We start from the raw sequence: 22,386 nt of genomic DNA, 5'->3' as shown, positions 1-22,386 counted from the left end.
AGATAGATAGATAGATAGATAGATAGATAGATAGATAGATAGATAGAAAATACATATAAAATAATTTCTTGGAAAGGATACAAGCCACTAGAAGTAATCAGGATAGACTTCCTATAGGACAAGACACTTAAAATGAACTTGGAACACAGGTATGAGGCAGAGGTCAGAAGGAAATTTATTTCATTTCAGAGATGAGGATACCTGTGAAAAGGTATAAAGACCCAAAAAAATGGAATGTTGTGTATGGGAAACAGCGAGCAGACTAGTCTGAATAGAAAGTAAAGTGAGTGAAGAGATGTAATTTACACTAAAACCCTAAAGTAAGGCGGGAGCCAGATTATGGTATCTTCAGTGATAAAAAGTAGTTGGGAAGAGGAAGGAATTCATCCAGATCATTTGTAAATAATATGACAGTCATATTGTTGTTGTTGTTTTTGTTGTTGTTGTTGTTGAGTCATTTTCAGTCATGTCTGACTCTTCATGACCCCCACAGGTTTTCAAAGACTAATAATTTCCATGCCTATGATCTCCACCAAAAGTTTTAGAGTCAACTCTTACCTGCTAAGAGGCTAAAGACTTTCTTAACAGGGCATTTAAGCTATAGCCAGGAGATGATGGAAAGAAATGTGTCTTTGTTCTACATTTATGAAATGAGATAAAGTAGGCAAAGTGCTTTGCAAGTCCCAAAATACTATATGAATGTGAGCTATTTTCATCAGTATTAGACAATAATTACCACAAGAGATTTAACATACAGAAAGCATATTTAAGATAAGAAATGGCTGTTCACTAAGTAGAGTTTAAATAGCTCATCATTCTTATTCTTTATTTTTCTAGGCTTTTCCCAGAGACCCGTCTGGAACATAGCCACATGGTGTAGATGACATTGGCAGTCACTTTGCATCAGCAATGAAAGGATTATCTAGCAGCCGTAGTCACCATCACGGAGTGACCTGTGATTCTGCCTGTGACTCTCTATCCCATCACGCAGACAGGAAGCCATACTTGTTAAGCCCAGTAGAGCCTCACCCTGCTGACCACCCTTACTACACTCAGAGGAACTCCTTCCAAGCTGAGTGTGTGGTCCCCTTCAATGACCCCCTGGCCAGCAGTACCTTCCCTAGGAGGCATTACAACTCCCAGCAAGAGTTGAAGGAGGAATGTGCGCTGGTTCCCCGCACCCTAGCTAACAAGGCAAATCGCCTTCCTCCCAACCTCCTGGACCAATTTGAAAGGCAGCTCCCCCTCAACAGAGACGGTTACCACACCTTGCAGTACAAGAGAACTGCTGTGGAGCACCGTAGTGACAGCCCAGGAAGGATTCGTCACCTGGTCCACTCTGTCCAGAAGCTTTTTACCAAGTCTCATTCTCTGGAGGGACCCTCCAAGGGCAGCATCAATGGAGGCAAAGCCAGCCCAGATGACACACAGACAATGAGGTACAGCAAGAGAAATAAGAGCAAAGAAAGACGGCCTGAACCCAAAGCCCGTTCGAATGCCTCAGGTTGGTGGAGCTCTGATGACAACTTGGATGGTGATGTCTGCCTCTATCATGCCCCCTCAGCAGTGATGACAATGGGCCGGTGCCCAGACCGCTCTGCCTCACAGTATTTCATGGAGGCTTACAATACAATCAACGAACATGCAATCAAGGCCTCCAGGAGTAATAATGATGTCAAGTGTTCTACCTGTGCAAATCTTCCCGTCAACCTGGATGCCCCACTCCTGAAGAAGAGTGCCTGGTCCTCAACCTTGACAGTGAGTAGGGCCCGTGAAGTTTACCAGAAAGCTTCAGTTAATGTCGACCAGGCCTTGGTGAAGTCAGAAACCTGTCAACAGGAACGATCCTGCCAATATCTTCAGGTAAAGTCTTTGTGGAGTGACTGCTATTTAGAAACACTCATTTAATCATGGTGGTGCTCTGTCTTCAATATTGCTATGGTGTAATAGTGGAAAGAACATGGGGCTAAGTGGAGAGAAATAGATTCTATTCTTGGCTCTGTTGCTAACTAATTCTGTGACCCAGGGAATATTACTTAACATCTATATATCTTAGATCAAATTAGGAAAATATAGCTGATCTGTCTGTCTCAGTTGTTATGAAAATCAAAAGAGATAAGAACGGTAGTAAATTCTGAAAAGTGTGAGTCCACATAAATGTAAGACATCATTATTAATACTTTGCTTTCCTCCCTTCCTAAAAGATGTGGGATAGAGAAAAAAAGTCTGAAATCTACCTTTTGTTAATACAAGATTTAGCACTTTGAAATTCAATGAGAGCTCTATGTGATAAAATTCTAGAAAGAACTGTTAGGTGTAGAGGTGCTTTATTAGTAGCTCTGTATTTATCAGAGCCACGCCGAGTACATGGAGAACTGAGCCAACCATTCCTAACCTGAGGAAAAACAGCACAGCAGAAACAGAATAGCACAGAGATTGGGATTTAAAGGTCCTGGATTTGAACCCAGGCTCCATCTCAACTTCTCTGACATTTTAGATTCTCCAACTAAAATGAGGAGACTGGACTATAGCTTTATGTTATAATCCTATGATCCCTGCTTAAGTGGGAGGACCTCCTAGTGCACAGAGACCAAACAATCACAGGCACAGAAACTAACATAGTCAAGCTCTAAGAAGGCAGCATCAATAGAACAAAACACAATAAAAGTAAATATGCAGTATATATAAATGTCAATATACAGAACACACACATGCGTTGAAGGCAGATAGTGCCTTCCCAACCACTACCCACGGTCTCCTGCTGCTTTTCCCTGATCTAATATCCTTGTTGTTTATTTTTAACAAATCTCATACATTGGAGTGTGAAGAAAGAAAGACGGGAGTGCATGGAGAGTGTGCAAGTACTTGTATATAATGCAGACTGGGATTTGCCACAAGCCCATCCCTCCATATGGCTAGCCTTTGCATTTACTTCTTTTTTATGCTTTTATATATTCCTCTCTCCCATCTTCACACTCCTATTGTGAAAGAAAAAGCAAGAAAAATGTGTCTTTTATGGAGTTCTCCCTGACTGCTCTTTTCTGATTTGAAATCATGGCCCACCTGCAGGCACCATCTCTGCTTTGGAAAGCTTCCATGGTACCCAAGAGGAAATGTCCCAAAGAAAGGTCATGCAGAGGGGCAGTCAGCAGTACCTTAGGGCCACGTCATGAAAACATTATGACCCATCTTCCTGAAGTTCAGAGGAAGCAGCAAAGATCAATGAATCAATGAAGCATTTATTAACCACTTAACTATGTGCAAAGTGCTGGGTATACAAATAGAAAAGGCAAGATGGTCTCTGTTCTAAAGGAACTCACGCTCTAATTGGGAGAGACAACATATATAAGAAAATAGAGCTGTGTGGCAAATGGAGTGATCTGGAAGTCCAAAATGTGCAGCTGAGATACATATGGCGAGGCCCAAGGTCCTGAGGTTATAATATTATATCCTTGGGTGTGGCCTTTTGACTGAGTCCGCTTTATAGGACAAATCCTTTTATTAAGGGGATTTGTTCGGTGAAGTTTGGATTCAGTCAAAGGGCCGAACTTGAGGACCTAGAGGGCCACATGTGGCCTTGAGACCGAAAGTTCCCCACCCCTGGGTTATATCATCAGGTAAGATGGCAGTTCCTAAGGGAATGAAAGGTATAGCATCAGGGCAGGGCAGATGGTAAGGTTGAGAGTTCTTCCACTTTACTACAAGGAACTTTGTCATTGACTTTCAATTCGTCCAAGCAAAGTGAGTGCCCATTTAAATATTCCCATCCCTACCCCTACACTCCTACCCCAAGACATGGCATCTGGGGGGAGTAGGGATGAAGGAAAGGCAAAGGGGGAGGATCCCCCTTCTGTTACGATATAGTTGCCCTAATAAGGTGGCTAGAACAGTCATCACAAATCACTCTACGTAACATAAAGATAACTGTTAAATATAATGTCAGACTCTTTCCCTATAGAATTCTTTTAAGAATCTAAGTCAGGCTCACCCCTGAAGTTAGTGATCTAGATAAGAATTTTTGACAGAGCAAAAAGTTGGCAGAAATGTGCCGGCCGTGCCGTGCACTCTCCTCCTATAAGGAGCAGGCTGCCAGAGTCATACTTACCAGTCTTCGGTGCCCACCCGGATAAACACAGAGATGAGCCGATCAAGAGGTGCCAACACTCAAGCTTTATTCAGAGGCCATCACAGCAAGGCCAAGCAGGAAGGCCAGAGCAAGAGAGCAGGAGCAAAGAGAGAGCTCCGATCTCTACTGTTCCTTAAGTACCTACTTAGCCCCTCCTCCTCAGCCCGCCTACTAGACATTGATTGTAGGATCAGATACCGGAAGGGGATGTCTGGGTTTAGTGAACCAAGGGAGAGGAAGTGATGCAGGAGGCTAGGACCAGATACAGGAAGGAGGCGTCTGGGGGTTAGTGCATAGACAAAGGGAAAGCACGTGACCCAGGAAGTCAGGTTTGGACACAGGAAGGAGGCGTCTGGGGTTAGCATTGTACCTAGGGAGGAGGACTAGACAAAGGAACTCGTTCTCTGCCATCCCACTCCCACGTGGCACAGCCCCCTGCCTCAGGAGCACATGCTCCAGCTACTTCCTTGTATCCTGTTCCTTCTCCAGCTTATCACAGCTCCACATAGCACTGCCCACTGCCTCAGGAGTGTGAGCTCCGGTTACTTCTCCGTATCCAGTTCCCATCCCAGTTCACCACAACTCCGCCTAGCACAGCCCCTGCCTCGGGAGCGTGAGCTCCGGTTACTTCCTAATATCTTGTTCCTACCCCATCTTGCCACAAACCCACACTTGGCAGTAGCCAACACCAGACAATTCCTCACACAGAAACATTAAGATGCATGAATAACAAATAATTTTACCTATGCCTGCTATGTAACTTTGAATAAGTATCTATGCTTTAGTAAATAAGTGAAAGGATAGATGGAAAAGTCTAATAGGATAATGAAAGATTGGAAGTGGATTTGAGTTCTGCCTTTGTAGGTAGGTTTATTCCTCCATAATTTCATGTATCCTTTTCCTTCTCCCCTTCTTTCACTTAAGAATGAAAATAACTTGGGGTAGGGAAGTAGGAGGAGATATAGCTTTAGGGGAAATGTTTGTATATAAATGGAGTACTATTAAAGAAATGAGAAGGTCTCAGATATTTGAGTCAGTATAAGATTCTGTATTTCAGTGTTATAAAAAGAAACCTCATGCTTTAAAGATTTGAAATTTTCAAAACTTTTCCAGTTTCCACTTTCCATTTTCAAATTTTTGCCTTCATTTAAGCATGTCATATTTACATATATATATATGTATATATATACATAATTCTGAAATTTTTAAAAGGCAGTAAACATGTTAATAATCATATTCCATTTTGGGGAGCAACCAAACCTGAATAGAAAGTAAAAACACCCAACCATTTGCAAAAAAAAAATAAAATGAAGTACACACTGTAATTCTGTCCCACCTTCATAATTCTTGAAGGGATCAAATTGAAGCAATATTTTGATTAGTAACACATTTCAGAATTCCAGGTGCTGTGGTAGGCTTTTAAGTGAAATAAATGGAAAGTAAAGTGATTTCTAGCAGCTCTTTTGTGTTATTTTCCAGACAAAAGGTTGAAGAATGTGTTCCTGATCTCTATGTGTTTACCTGGTAAGGAGGAGAATGAGAGTTCTCCTCAGTGAAAGCAATAGGTCTCCCTTGCAAGGAGGGAAAGAAATTTAGCATACCCTGAGGAATTCTCTCCCTGAGGAATGATAACTCTAGCTCTACCTATGACATTTCAAGGCAGATATACGGGTGTTTTAACCCATAGCCACCAAGCTTCTACACCAATTGCATGCTAAAACCCAGCCCCACAATATTGAAAGGAGATATAGAAAAGTTTCCTGCTGTAGTTTTAGCTAATATGTACTATGTAGATTACCAATTACTAACAGTCATTATTAAATAGAGAGGCAATATAGAATAATAAAAATAGCCTGGACTTGAAGCCAGGCAAGAGATCTGGGTTTAAATATAGCTTCTGACACTTAAGCTGTTTAACTCAAAGCAAGTCATCTAACCTTTCTGAACCCCTCAGTTTACTCATCTTTGAAATGGAAATAATATACTATAATGCGGGATTGTTCAGATGAAGAGCACCAGTGCCACACAAAAATAGCTGTTTAAAAAGGATTAATTACTGATCACAAAGTAAGGTGGAGAATAGATGCCAACAGGGAGCAATCTTAGCATGTGGCCCCCATTGCCCTTGGCCAAGGGTGGGACAGAGTGGGGTGGCGCCAGTTGTGGAATCTTGCAACAATTTTTGCACTCCGGTCAAACTTACATAGAAATTTAGGCAAAGAGCCAGTTGGCATTAACGGGAGCCTGCCCTATCGTCAGTAGGGGAAGATAGTAGTATAGTCAGGACCAGTGAAATGAGACTTATTTCCTGACTTGCCTAATAAAAAGAGAAGAATGAGGGGCAGGGATGCAGAGAACTTAACTCTGTGTTATCCAGTAAGAGGTTAGGGGAAAGGATTGGGGTGGGGGGAGGGGAGGAAAGGGAGACACAATGCCCAATCTCTGACTTAATTAGCCTTAGCATATATGCATCCTGGGGGAGGCTGAGGCTGTACTAGTCGAACTAGTTTTCACTAGTTCACAAATACCCACATATTCTTACATCAGATAGTTACATCAAAAAAAATTAATAATAGGGGCAGCTAGGTGATGTAGTGGATAGAGCACCGGCCCTGGTTCGGGAGGACCTGAGTTCAAATCCCGCCAAAGACACATAACACTTACTAGCTGTGTGACCCTGGGCAAGTCACTTAACCCCATTGCCTAGCCAAAAAAAAAGAAAAAAAGAGAAAGAAACCAAGAACAGATTACCATAGTAGAGTTTTCTCCTTTCTTTGATTCCTTTATGTACAAAAAGTAACTGGTATATGTGTGCAGACATAACGTCATTTATAGTAGGCTGTATTTCATTCTTTCTATTTATGTACTTGTGACCTAGCACAGTGTCTAACACATAGTAGGAGATTAATAAATGCCTGTTGATTTGATTGACTGATAGTCCTTTTAAGAGAGATTTAGGATCACACAGCTAGTATTTAAGGCAGCACTTGAGCAAGTCTTCCTGACTTCAAGTCTATCACTCTATTCACATATACAAAGCTCTTTGCAAATCTTAAAGTGGTCTATAAACATTAAAAATTATCATTAGTTGGGTCCAGGTTGAGATTTCATGAGCATCTTTTTTTTCACAAGTTTTGAATTTCACACTAGGGAGATAAACACAACAATGCAATGTGGACAAACCTCTATAGAGCACCATATAAGAGAACTAACATTTAGCTTTTGCCATTGAAACAAACACATATAACTAAAGCATACAAATAATGAATAAATTTGTTCATTTTCTCTTTCTGCTTTACTTTTCATGTGCATATGCCTGGATTCCACTTAGTACAAGTAATGAATCCCATGAAGTAGCTGAATTATTCGAATTTGCACCACATTTTTCCACTAGGCTGGAACCAAAATTTTATACAATTATAACTTTTAAAAGTGTGAATTTGAATACATGTGACCACTTCAGGAGATTCAGTATTCACACTAATTGGCATCTAGTTGTCTATCTATAAGATATACACACATAAATACTGATAGGAACTCTCTCAGACCAATAAAAGAACTATTTGATTTTTACTTGACTTGCCAGGATTTATTCCTTTGTACAACTGCTAGATAAACTTCTAGTAAACCAATTGCATGATGTTGTTACTGTGACTATACAGGAAACTGATCAGTTCCATAGGTATTATGGTTCCTCTATGGCATCAATTCAGAAACTCAATATTGCAAGGTTGAAATCATCACATGTTCAGATTAACACATACAATTGGCAATATGTCCTCACTCACAAGCTGTTTGCAGTTAATTTAAAAAAGGCTCCTCTTTTTTACCAATATTGTTATTTTTAAATGTCAAGAATCAGATGTCTGGTGTTCAGAATTGTTGTACTGCTGCCAGTGACTGTCTCTGTCAGGGGCTGGAGCAGGGACATGGATTTGAAGACATTAAAACTGTTTAATTCTCAGATGAGATGTGGTTGGCTTTTATACATTTGGAATAGAGCATTTATGGCACATCTCAGGGTAAGTGCTAATTGTGGAGTCTAAAGGTAAATAGAAATAGGACCAAAGGAGAAAAGGATGGTTCTTTTAAGATATTAGCTTTTTGCTTAAAAATCACAGGACTCTTGTCTCTTCATGACTCTTTATGTAAGCACTGTGTTTCTAGCAACTGGCATGTGAAGCCATTCAGAATAGCAGGATTTTAGATTCCCAACTGTTAGTCTTAAAAAAAAAATCACCTCAAATCGTGGAGTTTGCGTTCATCCACAGCAGAAGCAGGAAAGAAAAACAAATGCTCTCCGGTAGAAGTAGAGAGAGGAGAAGAAAAGGAGAGAGAGGGGGAAAGAGAAAGCAAGCAAGGAGACAGAAGGAGAGAAAGCATTCTGTTAGAGATGAAATTTTAAGAGAGGAAAATGATCGACCTTTTTAAGGCTGAGTGGGTCTCTTCGGTTTGTGTTCACGTTTCCAGAAATGGAAGGAATGACCAGGTCTGGGCTAAACTCTTCTGTTCCTTTGCATATTGTGTTAATGTGTTGTTGCGGGTATTGTCTTTTTCATTTTTGTTTCTGCTAAAACTAATGTGTTAGTCAGGCTAAAGTAGCTAGCAACTTAATGTGTGTATAGATGGTAAGAAAACAAGTTGAAACATCAGATAGTTTTAAATCAGTATCTCCACAGGGACTTTTAGATAATATTTCATTGACACAGATGAGCTAGTAAAGTGTCATTAGAGGACATTATCTGTGCTAGGGAATAGAAGTGGGACCAGCCAGCTTTCCAGGGCAGGAAGCTTAAAGCTTACTATTTTTTTGCTATATGATTAAATATCCTGGAAGTGTTCTTTTCTGGATTAATTTTTTTTTTTGCCTCCATAAGTAAGGCATCATAAAAGATTGCTAAAGAATTCTTTACTGGAAACATGAACCAAGGATTTTGTTTTCATTGCAGGTATAAATTATAGCTATTTTAAAGTATCCTATTGTAGAAAATTCTGATCTTTGCCCAGTTATCCTTCTTTCTCTCTCCTCCTAATCCCCTGCCACCCCACATACACACCTCATTTTAGGGCAATTTGAATTGGACTAATTGTGTTAAAAGCTACTTACTGGGAAATCCATAAGTGTTGAACAGTTCTGATAATGAATTTGACTAAAATGATGTTTCTCAGCTGCTTTTCAAGGCTTTTCAAAGCCTTTAGCTGAATTAGTAAATATTCTTCTCTACTCTTAAGTTGCCTTTATAGCTCAGCAAGTGTATGTCACAGTTCTTGAATATATTTGTACTTTGGTTTATGTGGACTATTCCCTGAGACCTTTCTATAATGATCTTGATAGATCATTACTTTCCTCCTTCTCCACTTAATAAAAAACAAGCTTACTTGTTATGAACTAGGTTTAAACATGGAGTCAGTACTCAGTAAATGAAATTTGAGGATTTTCAGTCTAATCCTCTGTTAGCCCTGTCCAAGGTCCTGTCCATACATGGTCCACATTTTTTTTTCTTATGATAATAGCCAAATCCTATGGGAGACTAAGGATTCTGAAAGGCTCAGAAATAGCTCAAAGATCAAAAATATATGGGAAAGACCTCTTTGGAAGCAATTAATGTGAGAATTATTGTTGTTGATCTCTAAATCCAGTATCCTAAATACGTTTTAGACAAGTTGAAAAGAAACTAGGATAAACCAAAGCCAGAAGTTTTCTGTATGTAATATGTTATAGTTGATTCCTTGGGGTTACAGTATGGTAATGAATGTAGATCAATGAGGTAATATTAATCCTTAGCATAAGATACATATATCTTGGTAGTAGGGGTTGTTTTTCTCTTTGATTATTCCTCCAATAATACAGTTTTTTGCCAATTTTAGAAGAAACTGTTGTGTCTTGTGCTGTATTTTACATCATATTTAAATGAGAGGCAACATGCAAAAACACACAACACATTTGCTTTCTGTTTGTTTGTTTTTTAATGCACACAGTGCTTTGAAAAGCCCCTGATAGCCAACAACAAAGATATGCAACATGGCTAAACTGATTTTCCTTCTGCAAAAGGATTAATTTTTTATGACTGTTGCCAGGTTATTAGGAGTAAGAAGCAACTTTTCTTAATAGCCAATGATGAATAGCAGGTGTTACAAAAACCTGTTATTTATGATTTGTGTAGATGATGATTTTTGTCAGCCTGAAAAGTCCAAGATTCCTGATTGTCACACTAAGTCATCTACTTGGCACTCTCAATCATACCACAAATTGCCAAATCAATGTACTAAGGAATTAAAGAGGAATATTCATTTCAGTCAATCCGAGTTTACCAATGAGCTAGACAAGAGAAGAATTAGTTTTGTGACTGATTTTACTATGACTTATATCATGAGTCTGAAAGATTTGCAGAAACAAATGTTTCCTCTTTCTGAGAAAGGATGTGTATAAATTGAACTTATTTATTTGTTTTATCAGTGGTATTTTGCCTCATCTAACATTTCTCCTTACCAACTTCTCTTCACCAGAAGATTCTGTTCCAACTATTGGGCATTTGGAGCCCAATATGGCACAGAGGGAAATGTTGGTGATCTGATTTTTTAACTGACATATACGTGTATGTATCTTATTATATGTCTAAAGTTTTAGAGTGAAATCTCTTTACAGGCAGAAATCTTGTCTCTTTTATCTAACTGTCACATACTGTTTCTTATGCACAGTTACTATTCAGTAAGGATATAACTAACTTCTCTTCCCCTGCTACCACTCTCATCCTCACTTCTTCATCTGCCAAACTGAGGAAAGAGTATATTTTCCAAAGCTGAAAGAGAAAAGGAATAAGATATTGGGGGGAGGGGGTAATGGGAGAGAGAGGAGGAGAGCTGAGAGGTATGTCACCAACTCAAAGACCCATTGTTTTTCTGTTACCTTTGACACATTCCTTGTTTTTATTCATTTTTATTCTGTTCCTTCTTAAAGAAAGCACTTGGGACCAAGACAAGAGCTATTATGAGTCCCCTGATCTTCTAATTATAGACATTTTCCTGAGAGTATCTCTGAAAATGGGATTTTTCCATTTACTGAAGTACAAGAAGAAACTCTACCCCAGTTCCATTTCATTACAAAATGAGTTTGGAGAGCAATACTTTTGTTCAGGGGTACAGCATTATTTTTCTATTCCTGGGCTTTCTTTGTCTATCTTTAGTCATTCAACAAGAATTTATTAAGCTCCTACTATGTGCCAGGCACTGCACTAGAAGCTGGGACAAAGGCAAAAATGATATAGCCCCTAACTTCAAGGAACATAAATTCTATTGAACTTAAATTATGTTGCCCCAAGTTAGAAGACTTCAAAATTCAAACTCAAGATGGGACAGACTTGGTCTGGTAAGCAGCATTCTATGGACTCTATAGTTGCCACTCATATTTATATTTTAGATGACATATACATATATGTTAGAGGCAGCTAGGTGGATCAGTGGATAGAGGGCTGGGCCTGGAGTCAGGAAGACCTGAGTTCAAATCCAGCATCAGACACTTACTAGCTATGTGACCCTGGGCAAGTCACTTAACCTCTGTTCACTTTAATGCACTGGAGAAGGACATGCAAACCACTCCAGTATGTCTGCCAAGAAAACCCCATGGACAGTATGGTCCACAGGTTCACAAAGAGTAGGACACAACTCAGTCAACTAAATAACAACGACAGCATGCTTATATGTGTGTGTTATACCTGCATAGGCATACACCCACACTTTAATAATATATGTCCTTTTAGAACACTATTTCATGAAATAATATCCATTTTAAATGGACCATACCCAGAATACATGGAGAAGGGGCAACTACAAAGTAAGAAGACTGGCCCTGATGTTCAGCTTATAGAAAAAAGTCTCTTTATAGACACAGGTTATATTCAGTGCCCAAATATGCAAAGAATAGTGTTGCTAATAGAAATGGCCCACTTGCCTTAATGAGACTCAAGGAGTTCCAGTGAACTTATATGTATATATTTTTCTTTCACTGCCAACAACAATAACATAGAATCATATAACTGCATCTTTTTTTTCCTTTTGGCTGCTTTCTATTGTGTATATAGGGTCTTTCTGTAATCTTAGTGGGGTTTTAAGCTATTATAGTCCAACTCCCTCTTTTTACAAATGAGGAAACAGAGGCCAAGGGAAGTGATATGACTTACTCAAGATCACACAGCTAGTTAGGAGTGAACTTCTGGGCTCCTCCTACTACTCAACTTTTCTTCTCAAAATTAAAGTTCTTTTGATGAATTCTGAATGCAGATAGATGCATACTTTTTCACTATATTTTCCTTGCTCTTTTTATGACTTGCCTAATATGGAAATGTTTTGCATGACTTCACATGTATAATTAATATGCCTTCTCAATGAGTGGGGGAGTGGCTAAAAGGAGGAAGAGAATTTGGAAGTCAAAAAAATTAATGGATGTTAAAAATAAATGAATAGATGAGTTTTTTTTTAAAATAAGGAAAATAATTTTTAAAAAAAGATTAAGATTCTTTTAAACACTAGCTTATGTATTCTTACCATACTCTCAGGTTGTCATAAGACCAAATGGAGAAGCAATATGGTACAATGGATAGAGTGTTAGACTTGGAAAGAGAAAGATATGGGTTAAAAACCACACATAGAAATTTACTGACTGTGTGATTCTGAGTAAGTAACTCAACCTCTCTGAGCCTCAGTTTCCCACCAATGAAATAAAAGTGTTAGGATGGCCTCTAAATTTCCTTCCAACTCAAAATCTATGATCATATATCAAAAATCATACTTTTTTGTCTTTGAGTGGATAGACAGAGGCACAGGAAGAGAAGAGAAGAATATAGGTCAAAAGTTAAAATCTAAATGCTTAAAAATGGGCATGCACACACACACACACACACACACACACACACACACAACTATTTCCTAAATAATTACCTGTGATTTATAAATACAGATCTACAAATGACTGTAGAGTATTTTAAACTTACAAAAGGATAAATGTGGCTCCACAGTTCTCCCATCAATCCTAAACCCCCACCTGCTTTATTGTGAGGAAGTCAAACCTCAAGAGGAAACAAAGAAAATAGAACAAATATGTTCAGGATTGTGCTATCTAATCTACCCAGCCCCGGTGCCTCCCAACCCAATTCAAGACCTTTTCTAGGCAGAATGGTAAAATCAAATGTTACAATTTTTCACCAAAGTTTATCTTTGCTGTGCACCCCTCCTGCTATCCTTTCCCCCATTCCCTTACTAAGCTTGCAGTTTGTTCCCACTCTTGGAGAGGATGTGATAAATTAATAACCTAACAGAGGTTCTTAACTTGGGTTCTTGGGATTTCAGGAGGTCTGCAGATAGATGCCAGGGAATTCTTAAATGTGAATGGGTAAAAAAAATAAATCTTTATTTCAATAGAATTTGTTTTCTTTGTAATGCTGTGTATTTTATTTTATGCATTTAAAAACAACATTCTATGAAGGGAGTCCATAGGCTTCACCAGACTGCCAAAGAGATCCACAAGACACACAAAAAAATGTTAAGAATCTCTGCTTATAACCTCTCTTATGGAGTATTTGCCTTTTATTGGGGGAGAAGAGCTCCTCAAGATCCAAAGGAACACATTTCAAATGGTAGGATTTCAGGTATCCTGAACAATTGACTTGAGGAGAAAGTATGGGGAAGGTTGGTGTGAGAAGAGAGTTTCCCTTTGAAGATCTTATAGAGCAAGTAGCTTGTTGTTTTCCCAGCCAAGACACATGTCTTCCTGAGAGTGATGTCACTACTACCACCACCTTTCTCCTAAGTGCTCTTTTACTTAAGGACTGTACTAGCAACATTGACTTCCCACTTCCACCCACCCCACACATTCAAAAGTCAAAAAAATAGCTCTTCTAGGCCAAAAAAAAAAGCTCGGGGAACTCTACTATAAATTATTTCCTCCATTGTGACCCATATCTGCAAGTTGGAATGTGGTCATTCCACTGGATCATGGAAGGGAGACGTAATCCTAGACTAGATATTAAAGAAATTTAGGTCCTTCACACTTCTCCCTCCACCTCCAAGTCATACCATCAACTTACTCCCTGATTTTGGACAGTTAACTGAACCAGGGATTCTTAACCTTTTATTTGTGCTATGGACACCATTGGTAGTCTGGTGAAGCCTTTGGACCCCTCTCAAAATCATGTTTGCCATCTACAATCCTGATCAAAGAAAATGCTTAATTTTAGTTAGAAGTTAGGGAAAATAAAGATGTATTTTTTCCAATTCAAATTCAGTCCCCCTAAAATCTATTCATGGACCACTTGAGTCTAAACAATCTATGCCTAAGATTTTCTTAATTAAATTAAGCAAGGCTCACCCTGTATCTGCTTTTTGTTGTTGTTCTGTCTTCAACGAGTGAGAGGTCAATGTGCTTCTGGAAAGAAATGCTATATAATAGCTATCTAAAAGTACATTATTAATATGGTGAAAGTAATTATAATGCTGCAATGGTCTATGTTTGCATGTTTAAGAGAATATGTCCCCTTAGTGGCCAAATAGACTAGGAAATTATAATACTTAATATCTTACTTAAATTACTTAAGATGACAGTATTGTCTAATAGAGAGGGGCATGGATGGCCAAACAGAAAAAATGGCTACCTTACTCAGCTGTGACTTGGGCCAACTTGCCAGATTGCTTACTACCTCAGTTCCTCCATTGGCAAAATGGGAACAATAATACAAACTTATGATTATTTTACTTACTTCCCTTGGGGGTCAGGGTGATGTTAATTACAAAAAGTAGGAAATCAAAGGAGGGAATATATTTTAAAAGTGTTGAGTTCTTTTAAGAATAGTTGCTGTACAAATCCCAAAGAGTATTATCATCTATTTAGCCTATAAGTAGAAGTGCATAGCATGTTATTTATTTTTCTAGGTCTGGTCTTCATTTAAACCACAGTTAGGAGAAAAGAAATTGCTTCAGTGACGAAAAATGGCCTTCCCTCTGAATAGGACCAGCTAGGGGCTTAGGCTATTTGAGTCTGTGAACAAACATAATAAAGCTTTAGTCTGTGGGTGAAGTGATAACAAAGCCATTGATCCTTTGACAACTTAGAATCACTGGGTCAGGTTTCCTATGGTTCAATATTAACTGAGGAAACACAAGCTCCCCTAGCTTCTTCAAGACCTCTGTTTGCTCAGACAATACCTGCTTTGGGGTTTACACCTTAGTTCTGTGGGGACACAGCTGCCTCATTCAAGCAAGTCTTGCTGAGTCAACAGGACTCACTTAATTAATGGGGACAGCTGTAGGGTTTCTAGTTGTGTGAGAAGCTTTTTAGGCCTATTCCACCCTGGATCTCACCCACCCTTCCACACCTCCTTTATTAAAGGGCACATCAAGGTCCCTAGGGATTGCTTCAGCTCCACAGCTCTGAAACACAAGCATCCTTCAGAAAGTACAACTAAAAGATAATAGCAGCCTGTATACCTTTCATTTCTGGAACCCGTAAGTGCTGACTCACTAATCATCATGATTGGAAATCTGGTAGGATTGTTCTCATAAGACTACAGAAACTGAAATGAAATGTGAAACAGTTTTGCCTATTAGTTATCATGCTAGTAGAGAATAAACATAGAATATAGGCTAAACTCAAAGGCTATCTTTTCTCAAAACCATTTTTCCCAGTGTTTTTTTTCTGCTTGTGGATCATTGTAATGTTTACCACCACAAATGAAAATAAATCAGAAACTCATTAAAATTAATAGAAACAATTGCACTTTCAAGAAGACAGGGGAAAGCCTGAGCCAAAGAGAATAGTTAGTTCATTAGTTATTATGGCAATAATTAAGGTGACAGTTTCTTAACCACAAAACAAAAGATAAACATTTTCAGATGCTCCTTAGCAGTCCTGATAAGATGCTCCACACTCATCCGGCTACTTCTTCCTAGTTTATGCATCTTAACAAATGGTAATTAATAACTGAGGCCATTTTCTTCTGCATCTGGTCCTCTTCCAAATCTCTTGGATCTTTACTTCTAAGATTGGTACAGTTTAAAATCCAATAGAAAGGCTAATCCCACTAATCCAAATTTTGCTAATGTAACCATTTTTAAGGAAATTCCAGTAAGTTGACTGTTTCTTAAAAGGTAGTCTAGTCTAAGCCTGTTATATTGTAGCCATTCATAACCTGGTCCTATCCTACCTTTCCTGGCTTCTTGTACCTTATTTCCATTGTATTCTACAAAAGTGCCTCGGGCCATTTTTTCTGTTCCTCACTTGAAAAAAGGCACTCTATCTACTGACTGTTAACATTTTCACTATCTGTCCCCCATTCCTGGAATTCTCTCCCTCCCCATCTCTGGATCCTGGCTTCCCTGGCTTCCTTAAAATCTTAACTAAAATCACACCTTTTGTAAGAAGTCTTTCCTAAGCCCCTCTTAATGCTAGTGCCCTCCATCTATGATTATCTCTAATTCATCTGTATATATCTTGTTGGCATATAATTATTTGCGCGTTGTTTGCCCTATTAGAATGTGGGACAGATTTTTGCCTTTCTTTGTATCCTCCTCACTTATCACAGTATGAGGTATACAGTAAACATTTAATAAATACTTGTTGACCAGATGAAGAAATCAAGATACAGAGGTGAAGAAACTTGTCCAAAGTCCTTTCACTAAATATTAGCAGGTTTCAAACTTAAAATAAAGTCTTCTTACAGACAGTACAACCCAGTTTGCACTACATCATGCAACCTTCTTGTGAGTGAATTTAATGGTCCCTCTTCACATTATTTTTAACTCATTTACATATTCAATAAACATTTGTTAAATTCCTTTTGTATATAGAGCAGTTTGCTACACATTTGAGGAAAAACTGAATAGACACAAAAATGTCCTCTGCCTTCATGGAGTTTATCATGTAAGTTAGTTAAGAAGATGAGACATAAAGACAAATTGTTATAATACAAGGGATTATATAAGTGGATTAGAATTAGAAAGTTTCAGAATTACTGCTACACATCTAAGCATGAAGAGAATTAGTTGCCAGAGGGATCAGGAAGGACCCCATAAATGAGATAGTATGGAGCTGGGCTTTAAAAGGCAAGTAAAAACTCAACAGACAGAGGCAGGATACCAGTTTAGACTAGGGAATAGCAGAAGCAGAAATAGAAGCAGAAAGACATAGATCTTTGGTGAGGTAAGGAGTATTGCAGCTTGACCAGGATATGGATTGGGCATAAGAGAGTAAGATAAGGTATCTCAAAAGGTTTGAACTTTGTTCTATGGACAATAAGGAGTCGTTGAATATCTTTGAACAGAAAATATCATTCTGGCATCAATATGAAAGATAAATTGGTGAAAAGGGGAAGAGTGGAAGAAGGAAGACCTGCTCTGAGGTCATTGCACTAATCCAGGGGGTTTTCATGAAAGAGTGGACAGTGGCAATAGAGAAGAAGAAACAGATGCAAAAGAAGTTTTGGCAGAGGAATTGACTATACTGATTAGATACAAAAGATAAAGGAAAGAAAGAAGATTTGAAAATAATACCAAGGTATTAAATCTAGGAAATAGAAAAGAATGATGATACTGCAAACAAGTAGCAAAGAAGGAGGAGCCATGTTGTGGAAATGCTTGTTTTGTTCCATGAATTAAAAAAATAAATAAATATAAAAGAAGGAGGAGCAGACTTAAGATGAGAGGGGGAGATATAAATAAATTCAGTTTTAGAACAGTTGAGGTACTGGAGATGGCTAATAGACAAGTAGAAATTCAGGACTAGAGTTCAGAATTGGAAATACAGATTTGTGAGTCACCTGCATAAAGGTGGTTATCGAAACTGTAGTAGTTAAGGAAAAGAAAAGAGGGCCAAGGACAGAGCCTCAAGGAATCTGCCCTTTACCACATGTTAAAGGGCTGGGAAGAGGACACACACTCAGACTAGTCAGGAAAATATGAGGAGAACCAGAAGAATGTAGTATTAGTCTCTATACCTAATAGGAAATGGTTTCCAGCAATGTCAAATGCTGCAAAGAGACCAAGAAAGATGATAAGAGTTTAAGCAGAGTGCTAAGGACAAAAGCTGGATTTGAAGAAATTGAGGCAAAAGTGTAGGAGGAAACAGAGGCATCAGATATAGAAAATGTATTTTTCAAAAAACTTGGCAATGAAGGAGAGAGGGTGGTAGCTAGATGAGCTAGCAAGATCAAGGAAAGATTTGCTCTAGCATTGTGGAGATTTCATCACAATTATTTATTTATGTATTTTTAGGCAATCAGGGTTAAGTGACTTGCCCAGGGTTACCCAGCTAGTAAGTGTCAAGTGTTTGGTCTGAGACTGGATTTGAACTCAGGTCCTCCTGACTTCAGGGCTGGTGCTCTATCCACTGTGCCACCTAGCTGCCCCAATTTCACCATATTTATAACCAATGAGAAGCAACTACTAGAGAAGGAGAGTCAAAGAAATTGGGAGGTGAATCTCAGCAGCCTTTTAGTCTAAGCGATACTCAAAAGGTATCCTCATGATGGAATACTGGAGAAGTGGCATCCAACCTCAGCTAAAAGACCTCCAATGAGAAAAAAGCCACCATCTCTCAAGGAAGTCCATGCCATTATTGAAAAGTTTTGGAAGTTTAAGCTTAATTTCAAGCTTAAATTTGCCTCTTCAACTTCTGATTTTGCTTTTTGGGGCCAAACACAAGTCTAATCTCCTTTCCACATGATGACCTTCAGACACTTGAAGAAAATTATCATACACCCCTCCAGGCTTCTCTTTTCCAAGATAAACATCCCTAATTCTTTCAACTGATCCTCATATTACATGGACTTAAGGCCCTTCAACATATCGGTTGCCATCCCCTATGTGCTCTACAGCCTACACAATATCTTTCTTAAACTGTGGCATTCAGAACTGAATACAGTAATCCAGATGAGTTCTGACTAGGGCTGAGTAAAAATGAACTATCGCCTCCTTATTCCTGAAATTAATGTCTTAGTTCTGTCCAAGATGTCATTAGCTCTTGGGGATTGCCATATCATACTGCTGACTCTCATCAAGGCTGCCATTCTATAAAATATCTGGATCTTTTTCAGACAAATATGCTACCTAAGCATACCTCCTCTGTTTTTATACTTTTGAGGTTGATTTTTTCAGCCAAAGTGTAAAACTTTATATTTACCCCTATTAAATTTCATCATGTTAGATTTAATCCAATGCTCTAATCTGTCAACATTTTTTAAAATTTTAAACAGATGCATTTACTTAGCAATAAAGCAACAAAAAAATAAGATCGCAAGATCTCATATAGTAAACCAAATCAATAATAATAAATACATTACAACCAAAAATAAACCTGGTAACACTTTTCCTCTAATACACTCAGCATCTATGGAGGAAAGTGGTCATACCCAGAAACCTGGTAAGGAAACATATGAGGGAGGAAAACCCATATGCTTGGGTTGATTTGCAACTATGGGCTACAGGCTTTGATGTCACTGGTCCATTCAGGAGCATCTCTATGGTGTTAAAGCACTTCTCTAGTAACTCTGATCCTTGCTTCTCTTCATCTAGATAAATCTATTCTGTCAAGATCTTTTTAATTCTGACTGCCATCCACCTTGTTACTCCAAAGTTGATGTCATCTGCCAATATGATGAGCATGTCATTTGCAACTCATCCAAGTCATTGATAATGTTGAATGACAGAGGACCAGGCAGAGATCCTAGAGGTACTCTGAATGGAGATTCCCCATCACATTAAGATTGAATCGTTAATAGCTACTCTGAACCTAGCCATCAACCAGTCCTTAATCCATTCATTGAATCCATGTCTATTCTCTCCATCTTCTCCAAAAGAATAGCCAGAGATATTTTATCAAATGCTTTGCTAAAATTGACATAAACAATATCTACATTCTTCCCTTCAATTATCAGTTTATTAACTGTTATTAAAGGAAATAAAGTTAGTCTGATATTATCTGTTCCTGAATCATTCATTCTGGCTCCTTGCAACCACCTCTTTCTTTTCTGAATTTTCATTAACCATCCCTTTAGCAAGCCATTCTCCAACTTTCTCAGGAATCAGTGTCAAGCTCACTGGTCTAGAGGTTACAGATTCTGTTCTTGTTCCCTTTTCAGGACATTATTTGCCTTTCTCAGGTCTTGTGGTACATGTTCCATTTTCCATGATCCTTCAAATATTACTGACAGTGTAGTTTCTCTGGGCCAGGTGAGTTAAATCCATCAAGGGCATCCAGGTCCTTCCTTATAGCTCTTCATTTACCTTGGATACCAACTCCCTGTTGGTCATTTTTTCCATCATTTGTTCAGAATGAGACAGAAGGAAAACATGAATTGAGCAGTTCTTCCTTCTCTCTGTCATCAGTTATTGTCCCATCTACCCCAAACATAGATCTTATCCCTTCTTTGACTATTTTTCTTCCAATATAGCTAATAAAACCCCTTTTGTTCTTCTCCGCTTCCCTTACTAGCTTCAACTCATTGTGAATGTTAGCACTCCAGATGATATTTTTTGAAAATTATTAAAATGAAATAATTGAAAATGATACGATGACTACTAGAATAAGATCCTGGAAGAGGAAGGATGAGAGAGGATGACTTCTGGAGCAAGGTCCTGAAAGAGGAAGGAAGGAATATGATTAAGGGTAAAGATTACATAATAATAGGATGTAGATTTGGAAGGAATACTCCAAATCATGAAATATGACTCATTAATTTTATTGATAAGGAAACAGAGGCATATAAAGGAAAAGTCACAAATAAATAAGTAGTATTCAAACTCAGGTTTCTTGACTCTAGTCCAGGGCTTTTTTTCTACTATGACAGGATGCCTGATGAGTGTGGCATATGAAACTTTTCCAATCCTCTCTCCAGAAATATTTTAATCATCCCCAGCCAAAACAATGCACCTACATTTTCATGGGTGGAGAATAACAAATAGCCCAATTTGAATGGAACACAGAATGCATGGAGGGGAGTTATATGAAATAAGACTGAAAAGGTAAACAGGAGTCATACTGAGAAGGGCTTTAAATGCCAGGCTTATGATTTTGTATTTTATCCTAGAGATAATTGAAGTAGAAAGAATCTAGAGGCGTGAAGACCAGTTAGGATTGTAAAATATGATGAGTGACTGAGCTAGATAGAGGCAGTTTGAGTGGAGAAAAAGGGATAGATGCTAGATATATTGTGGATGTAGAGTCAAAAAGACTTGGCAAGTGATTCGTTATGGGGTTAAGAGAGAGAGGGAAGAGTTAAGGATGGCTGGTACTCTGGAAATCTGATGTTTCTGTAGACAGAAATGTGGAAGGATGGGTTTTAGGGAAAATACAATGAGTTCTGTTTTGGACATACTAAGTTTAAGGTGCCTGTGGGACATCCAGATGATATCCTGAAGGCAAGTGATAATATGGGACTGGAAAACAAGGACTGGTGTTATTTTTTTCTTGGTATCTTCACCACTTAGCAGAGCAGGTATAATAGGTATTAAGCACCTATAATAACAGGTACTTATTAAATGCTTAGTTGTTTGTCTAGCATGTGGATTTAGAAGTCATTTGCATAGGAATGATATTTAAACCCTTGGTAAGTAATGAGATTGCCAAGAGTTGGGAGAGAGAAGAGAACCCAGATCAGAGCCTTGGAGTATGCCTACACTTAGTGGTCAGATAGGAAAACCAAGAAAGAGCAGTATCACATAATCCAAGAGAAGAATGGGGCTAGGAGGAGGGTATAATCAACAATATAAACAAAAGAGGTCAATAAATGTGAGAACTAAGAAATTATGATAAAGAAATCAGTGGTAACCATGTCAAGTTAGGTTCATTTGGGACTACAAACCACATTGCAAAGAATTGAGAAGGAAGGAGCAGCTAGGTGGCACAGTAGATAGAGATCCGGCCTTGGAGAGAGGAAGACCTGAGTTCAAATCTGGCCTCAGACACTTAACATTTACTAGCTGTGTGACCCTGGGCAAGTCACTTAACCCCAATTGCCTCATCAAAAAAAAAAGAAAAAAAAATTCAGAAGGAAATGAGAGGTTAAAAAAAATAGAGGTAATTACCATAGATAAGTTTTTCTAAGAGTTTGGCTATGAAATGAAGATGTAGAGGATGATAGCTTGAAGGAATGGCCAGGTCAAGCAAAGAGTTCTTAAGGACGTGGGAGTGTTGGGAGTGTTGGACATGTCAGCCAAGATGGAGCCAATGGATAAGGAGAAATTAAAGTGAAAGTAAGAGAGGAAATTATGGATGGGAC

At 38.5% G+C, this 22,386-nt stretch overlaps 1 protein-coding gene across 6 annotated transcripts in view; it reads left to right on the top strand.

Moving 5' to 3' along the window:
* Positions 1 to 909: 909 nt before the first annotated feature.
* The window catches only part of LOC114031836 (disks large-associated protein 1), a 411,078-nt gene continuing 389,601 nt past the window's right edge, over positions 910 to 22,386 (top strand). For 2 of the 6 annotated variants that reach the window (XM_027846987.1, XM_027846986.1), the window contains exon 1: positions 910 to 1,863. In XM_027846987.1, the coding sequence (XP_027702788.1) occupies positions 910 to 1,863 (954 nt within the window). Of the gene's footprint in view, positions 1,864 to 8,055; positions 8,149 to 8,540; positions 8,616 to 22,386 lie in introns of those variants that run through there. The other 4 variants (XM_027846991.1, XM_027846988.1, XM_027846990.1 and 1 more) reach the window with 2 other exon arrangements.

Source organism: Vombatus ursinus, unplaced genomic scaffold (assembly GCF_900497805.2).
Source record: "Vombatus ursinus unplaced genomic scaffold, bare-nosed wombat genome assembly UNPS02015255.1, whole genome shotgun sequence".
NCBI classification, from domain to species: domain Eukaryota; kingdom Metazoa; phylum Chordata; class Mammalia; order Diprotodontia; family Vombatidae; genus Vombatus; species Vombatus ursinus.
The sequence above is the reverse complement of the archived record's forward strand: the minus strand, read 5'-3'. Positions and strand labels throughout refer to the sequence as shown.